Source organism: Aptenodytes forsteri, unplaced genomic scaffold, assembly GCF_000699145.1.
Source record: "Aptenodytes forsteri isolate BGI_AS27 unplaced genomic scaffold, ASM69914v1 Scaffold49, whole genome shotgun sequence".
NCBI lineage: Eukaryota > Metazoa > Chordata > Aves > Sphenisciformes > Spheniscidae > Aptenodytes > Aptenodytes forsteri.
In genome coordinates, this window is record NW_008795125.1 from 4,464,967 (window position 1) to 4,472,856 (window position 7,890).

The following is a 7,890-nucleotide window of genomic DNA, read 5'->3' on the forward strand; positions in this document are numbered from 1 at the left end:
CTGGAACTCCAGTGCATAATGCTATTTGGGTGAAAAGATTTCTTTTTTTTGGCAGGTTTATTGTTTTTAAATAGCGTCATTTAAAACTATTCTGCAGATGGGATCTCAGAAATGAATTAGTGAACACAGGGAACAAGGGAAGAAGTGAAAATCCTTATAAAAATCCTAAAGATCACAATACAGAAGCTGATTTTTTTTCTATGAAATGGTTTTGTGCTCTGAAAAATATATTCTCACTCAAATTAATTTCTTTCTCTGAAAACAAAATAGTACTTTGAATTGACATTTTGATTTAAAATGCCCTTTTAAGATCAAACTCCTTTTCTAATAAATATTGCATGGAGTGTCCTCCAGCATCCATCTTGTCAGATGGAAAATTCATATAGTTATGATTCCATTAGGTTTCTTGCAGTGGACTGGGCATTTAATCAATGAGAGCAAAGAGCATCTAAATAGGGTTAGGCTTCAAATTCCGTTCAGTGAGAAGTTAAATCCCCATTAGCTTTGAGCTATAAGCCCCCGTGGGTTTAGCATGCAGCTTAAAAGATAACTCTGTGAGGGGTCATGGCTCTTTACTGTAGTACAGAAAGCCTATTTCACAGATGGCCCTGCAATAATAATGTAAATATAATCCTGTTTCAGTGGACACTTTATCCTTCCAGAAAACAAGCAATGTTTTCTGTCCCAGAAAAAATCACATTAATCTTCAATTTAAGGGCAAAGTAATTCCCTGCTTCATTCAGGCCCTATTACAGAGGCTTACTGAGAGTCGCCTGGTACCACACTGATGCTGGGGCCAGCGTGGTCCCACCACCCCTCTGAAGGACAAGACAGACACAGGTTGCTCTCAGCAGCTGCTGAACAGCAAGTGCAGTTGACTCGGCACATCAAAACACATTTCCTCACTATGCCAAATGCCAGTTTGACTGTTCCAGGTTAGGTCAAAGCCAGGTTAAAATAGTACAACCTATTGTTTTTCAGAGTCTGCAAACTGCCTGCCAAGTACTTTGTGGTCAACTAGTACGGGAGGCTGATAACAGAGGTTGGAAAAGACACTGGCAATTCCCAGCTGAGCTTCAAAGGGCTGTAATGAAATGCGACTCCATTTCAAATCATCACAGAGAAAACCGTTTGTTAATCGGTGAGAAGAATGCTAATTTGTTTGTATCTCAAATTTATTTGCAGTTTGTACTATTGGAGCACTTACCAGGATTAGCGAAGAACTGGTGCAAGACAGCCTCAGATGCTGCGCAAACACAGAACAAAAAGCTGGTCCCCTCCCAAGGAGCTTGGAAGTCAAGTACAAGTTAAGAGACAATAGGGACGTGACAAGGAAATAAGCAGGTAGAAGAGCCTACGATAAAAATCATGCACGCATCTCCCAGTGTTGTTACAGTTGTATTGTATTCCTCTGTAACAGAGACAGTGGTAGCAGGTGCTGTTTGTAAAAAACACTGGAAAAACATGAGGAAGAAAAGGAAATATGAGTAGGGTGATACAGTTGCTAGGATGCGTTTGTAATTAATAGTGGCAAGAATTTTCCCCGTGTTGTTATCACTGCTGCTTCCCATGCAGGGACTCCATCAAGACTTAAACTTTCAGCACCATCTCAGGCATAACAGGTTTTTGCACTGGAGTCATTGCTTGAATTCTGCTGATAGCTAGCTAGCTATAGCTGTAGGTGTAGATGTAGATGTAGAAATAGAAATAGAAATAGATATAAAACGGTTTGTCTGAAGCAACTGGGAGCACCTAGCCAGACAAGGATGTCCACCAGAGCCTGTATGGACAGGGGGACTGGTCTTGAGATGCATGGAATGCAAGGAGGAGTCCTCCATATGTGTGCAGATTAACTGCAGCTCTGCTGAACCTCACACTTGCTGGCTTGGCCTCACATGTTCAGGCCAGTTCCCACAAAAGGGGAAAAATCCTCTGTATATGTCTGTCCTGTAAGTCCTGAGAATAATTCTGTTCCAAAAGTAAACAAGCTTGCAAGGCAAAGGCAGACTGAAAGCAAAGGATTGTGTATGTGCATGCTTGCCATTAGCATAACTGGTTTTCCTTATGCTCCAGTGTGGGAGTACCTTTGAAAAGAGGAGCTGAAAGCACAGCTTTCCCATCCAGATCATCTATGCTTTTACAGAGGCTTGGGGATACACAACAGGGATAACTATCTGCTTGAGGCTTGTTTGCTTTATTTAGTTCAAGAGCAGGTCTTTCTTGCTACTTGCAGAGAGCACAATCAGATGATATCAGTTCTTTTTTTTTTTCCTGTTTAACAGCAGCACAGATGGGCACAGCAAAAAAAAAAAATCAAGAACATTTCTGCCTCAAAGAGCTTCTGATCTCAGGATCACTTACAACTTCTGCCAAAGTCACTGGGTTCATCTTCAGTGGGAATTAGCTCAGGTCCAATGGTCAAAGCTGAAGATGTGAATAGGCTATAAAGAGGGAAAGAATGGGAAGTGAGAGGAAAACTAACCCTGGCAGGTAGATGCATGAGTAGCTGTTGCACCCCAGTGCACCAAGAGATATCCCAAATGGAACCACTGGAAAAAAGTTTTGACTTCAGCCGTACAGGACCATGCCTCAGCGCAGACCACAAACACCCACCTGTCCGTGTCCCCACCATCAGGGTGACTCTTCTCTCACCTTCCACATCAAAGGCCATCGGCATATTATCAACGTATCTCTGAAGAGATCACTCACGTAAGTAAGCTGACCTTTGGGCTTATTGCCATAGTAGGTTTGTGCTCCAGTTTTTAAAGGACAACTTTGAAACTCTAGATTTCAGCAAATGTCAGAAACTGATAAACAATTCAATATTTATACCGTGCTCATCTCCAGGCCTTTAAAGACCACTTCTGCAGTTGCTCCCCTTGCAGAGCCTGTAAGAGGCTGAAGTAAAGTTGGTGGCAGATTGAAAGCCTAAAGCAAAACTTTTGAGGAACCCCAAGACCAATCTGCCTGGTTGGCTACTGCATTTAAGAAAAGAAGATGGGGAGCTGGGACAGGATTTTAAGCTAGCTGATGGCGGAGGTATGCCTGTGATATTCACACATCTTCTACCATAGGAAGTGTCAGAAACTTATTCCCTGGGTGGGTAAATAATATACATGCGTCTCCTCAACATATGCCATGTCCTAGGATGCTGTTACACAGCTAGAGATTTCTGGCGCCCCATTCCTCCAGAAGCTGTTACCTGATCACAGTGGTCCTACCCCCTCAACCCCTGGGACCAAATCTGGATTTGTTCCTCTGCCAGGAACTGATCAGCAGCAGTCCCCCCTTCACGCCAGCATCTGCCCCAGCCCTTTCCCTGCCTCCCTCCAACGGGCACACCCTGCACATCCCTCTCTCACCCACCCCAGTGAGTGCCAATCTCTCCCCTTCCTGCCCAAAACACCTCACCTTCCCTTTTACCCTTTCCCTCCCACAGCAGCAGCCTCTAAACTCTGCTGCAAAGGAGGGGAAGGAGGGAAAAGAGGAGGCACAGAGATAACCACTGCTGCTGGGCCAGGCTGCCCTTGCCCGCTCCCCCTTTGCTCTGTGCACAAGCATGCACACAGGGAGCAGCAGCTGACGCCGGGCCCCAGCACCTCTCCCACCCCAGCAGCACCCTGTGCTGGGGCAGGTGCTGCAAGAAGCTCCCGGGCTGCATTTTGCAGCTTGCAGAGCTGTCCCCGTGGGAAAGCACAGCAGCAAGGGCAGAAGCATCCCATGAGCTATGTGCTGAACTACGGTGAATGACGCTAACACGTTCATGCCAGAAATTCTAACTATACCTAGAAATATCGCCTCCCTGACAAAATCTCTTTACAGCATTCAGAGCATTCACTATGCGTCAGTATTTTCAGATCACTTCTTGGCAGCTCAGCACCTACCACAGTCAGATCAAGTTGCGGCAGCAGATCTGCGCTGCTCCACAACCCCTCCATGCAAGGGGAAGCCTCTGATAAAACAGCAACGAGGTGCCCATGCCCATGGCCCACCACCACCCCTCTGTCATGCACGGGGAGCTAGAAGAAAGTGAAAGACAAAATACTTGTAATTAGAATTATATTTTTAGAAAAGGATTGTGGATTTAATGTTCAAGAAAACTCTATCAAATGAAGGACACAGTATCCTAAAAAAAAAACCAACCACACAACAAAAAAAAAACAAACACAGAACAAACAGAATGGTTATTGGCCCCAACCACACAACAAAAAAAAAACACAGAACAAACAGAATGGTTATTGGCGCTGTTACTGAGACGTTACCTAACAGGATGAGCAAACTCATTACAGCCTGGCTGCCTGCTTGATATTCTCCACTTTCTTATAGTCTACAGTATACTTCCAGAGAGTTAGCTGCAATGGTGAATTCCAGCTATATTCAATACAGGCAGTAATTAAATGGTTATAAAAATGTGAAGCTGGAATGCTGACAAGCTCTACGAGTGGCATTATCAGCAGTGACGGTTGGAGAGTCAATCTGCCGCATATCTCCAACGGTTTAAATAACGTTTTCCAGGATCCCCCAGTCAATGCTTTCTCCCCCCATCTCTTTGCATCATGCCGCAGTAATCGCACAGATGCCTGCTGTGCTCAGAAGATGGAAAGCTCGAGAGGTTCTTCAGGAGAAGAAAAAAACCAACAGAAAACCTCATGCAATTAAGCCACGTTTCACCTTCCAGCAAGACTAACCCAACAGGCCACCAACAGCTCCTCTCCCAGCCATGCATCCCCCTACCCCTATGGCACCTCTAATGATCTTGCTATTTCCTTCTTACGATGAGAAATAATCAGTTTTTAAAATATACACCAGGAGTGTGTGGCTGACATCTGCCCGTTAAGCTCAAGAACAAGCAGGTATATTTACCCCGAAATTTGTGACCAGGGTCTTCTTGGTAGACAAGATCCTCCTGAACGACAGGGCTGAGGGGAGAACAGGCTGTGCTACCACCTCGGCCCTACAGTTCTGACTAAAAGTCATTTCTCAAATCTCCTAAAATGTTCTTGTAGCACCAGGGCCTCTTCTTCCCCGAGGGGAGAGGTGAGGAAGGAAGACCCAAGCACACAGGGACTGGGTGGCCCTGCTCCGCTGTTCCTGTCCCTCCTCACCCCTGTGCTGTAATTACAGCTGTCTGAAGTCAAGCATCTGAATCTGCACTGTGACAAAAAGCAGGCTCCTTTGGCATGGGCTGTCACATTTAGAAGTGTCATTGTTTTTCTTTAAACTCGATAGTTGCTCCTCAAGCGGGAGGAAATGGAGTTTGCGCACACGCACGCCCCGCTTCCCGGGTCTGCTCAGGCCTTCCTGCTCACCGCCCTGGGCATGCACTGAGAAAAGCCCCAACTGCTCACACAATAGCAACATGTTCATTAACGCTGCATGTCCCAGTCATCTATCACATACAGAAATATCAGATCAGAAATAGAGACACAAACATTGATTTTTTTTTCCTATTTATTCTCCTGCACAATGCACTATTTAATACTCTACATTCCTTCAGCAGCCTCAAACAAGCATTTGATTTAAATGTTCTTTTCCTACTGTCCTCTGCTTACAATGCCCTGACTATATTCCTTTTCAAGGACACCCCTTTGTGCCTTTGCTCTGCTTCTGCCACAAAACCTACAGGGCTTTCCCAGCTGGTAACTGCTAAGGCGGGGAAGAGCAGAGATTAGCTCTATTTTACTGTCTGATTTCTTTCCTATGATCAACCAATTAGGTAGGTCAGGGCTGGGTAATTCCACAAAACTAAGTCTATGTAATTGCTTGCTCATCATCTTCCACTATTATTCCCACCTTTCATCCCTATTTTATTCCCATCAACAGTTACACACACTTGTCACACCTTGTCTTTAATGGCTGATCTCTTCAAGCAAAGCACTGTCTCCTCTGGCTTCCTTCTGCATTGCCTGGCATTGCAGGGATACGATCCTGATGTTTGCTAAGATGAAAAAAAGTCTGTCTTGCTTTTGGGTTGCAAGCACTACGGCCGTCCAAGCAGCCCCGCCAAAAGCTGGAGAGGCAGGAGGAAGGAAAACACACCTCAAGCCTCAGACAATATATTGTACCTCTTTGGAAACAGCCATCAGGAGGCCCGATTTAACCGCAATGCACTGCACAGCAAACATAGCAGAGCCTCCAAACGTGCTCCTCAAACCTTGCTTTTCCTCCAGTGTAAGTGCAGTACAGTCAGCCTGTCGCCAGGTAATGCCGACGCGGTATGACCTGGCCTCTAACGCAGGTGATATTGAGACCATCGCTGTTACTCCTGGCCAGCTTCCTTCATGCTCTTCCTTGAGCATTTCCATGGGATACTATGTGTATCCTAGATAACCGATTAATATAAAAATACATGAGAACAAGCAGAAGCTCGAATAGTATGACATTAAACTTCCATTTCTGCATCATAAAGTCACCTGCCACATGGTCCATCACAAAATTCAGAGTATTAATTTTAGGCTACCTGGTCTTCCTGTGATAAATACCAGAGGGCGAAGTTTGCTCCTGGTGAAGGGGTCCAATTCCCACACAGTGAATGAAACCCACTAAAACAGAACAAAATCCAGCCTAAATCTAATGAAAGTAAATTTGGAGGGAGGAGCAGGGGAGGTGAGGGACGGGAGGAGGAGACTTCTGTGAGTTTTTTGTGTTCTCAGTTTCGACCCAGTGAAGAAAAAATGAATGTCTGAATTCAAATTCTTCACGATATTAATTACAAAACCTGTTTCTCTTAGAAAAGCCCAATAAGCACACAGAGGCTCCAAATATTTTGCAGTAGAACAAGCTTAGATAATTTGTTCTCAGTGTGTTAGAGAAAAATTACACTACCAAATTCTGCCAGCATATTCTACATGTGTATTTCTACTCATCATCAAAATAAATAAATCAATATATCCATAATATTTAAAGACCTTAGACATAGTTTATAAACCTGGAATCTCAGCTGTGGAAAACATGTTCTTCAGCTTTTACCCTGAGAATAACCAGACCAAAAAATTGAAAAGTCTACATAAAAATAATACATTCTTGTACATGCACTCCATTTTAGGAATATGCTATTTCAAACTGTACCTTCTACTTAAAGATGAGAAAGTACAGAAGCGCAGCCTCTACACCACAGTGTGTGCCTCCAACACACACGGCTGCTAAATGAAGAAAGCTGGAGAACTGTGGCACACCATGAGATAGTGCGGACAGGACTTCCAATTCCTATCTTGAAAGGTGAGACCTTTATCTCCATCTGAAAAAGTTACTGTCCATTTATGAGGCCAGAAATTAAGCATGTTCTATATGGAGAATACTGATATATGCAACATTTTATTGCTGTGGAAAGTTAGGAATTTCCAGATTTAGGAAATGCCTGGAGACCTTCCCTTCCCACCCAATTCCCCATGCTACGTGGTTTGTTCCCCCTACCTATCAGGCATCTCTGTCATCTACACAAAGTGAAGCAGAAAACTGCTGCCATGCTAAGGGAAGTATTTTAATTCTGCTCACTCTCCGTGTATTTTAATTCTGCTCACTCTCCATGTATGTAAACTACTACACACAGCTCAAAGAAGTATACATGTATTATTGAAACTACTTTGTCAAGGAAACTTAATCTGATACTCAAAATACTTCTTACAATGCAGAGAGAAGTGTAGATTTTTAGGAATGTTTTGGGGTTCATTCCTAAATTGCATTTGCATTCTCCATGCAAACACTCGGATTAAACAAAACTGTTATGTAATTTTAAAAAATATTTTAAAATATTTCAAAATAATTTTAAAATAATAACCCCCCCCCGGTTTAAAACAGAAAACAGTCTTGTAACTTGTTTACACTAAAAATAAAGATGCACAAACCTATATGGTCACGTAAAGTATGAGTCGCAGTAAAGGAGAAGTCATG

At 43.7% G+C, this 7,890-nt stretch overlaps 1 protein-coding gene across 1 annotated transcript in view; it reads right to left on the minus strand.

The window, feature by feature from the left end:
- Nucleotides 1-6,254, minus strand: part of SNTB1 (syntrophin beta 1) — a 75,912-nt gene extending 69,658 nt beyond the window's left edge. The window contains exons 1-4 of the mRNA XM_009277256.2: nucleotides 6,066-6,254; nucleotides 3,885-4,019; nucleotides 2,614-2,692; nucleotides 1,208-1,246 (exon numbers count right to left, since the gene is read on the minus strand). Coding sequence (XP_009275531.1) covers nucleotides 1,208-1,246; nucleotides 2,614-2,692; nucleotides 3,885-4,019; nucleotides 6,066-6,254 — 442 coding nt within the window. The remainder of the gene's footprint in view (nucleotides 1-1,207; nucleotides 1,247-2,613; nucleotides 2,693-3,884; nucleotides 4,020-6,065) is intronic.
- Nucleotides 6,255-7,890: the final 1,636 nt, after the last annotated feature.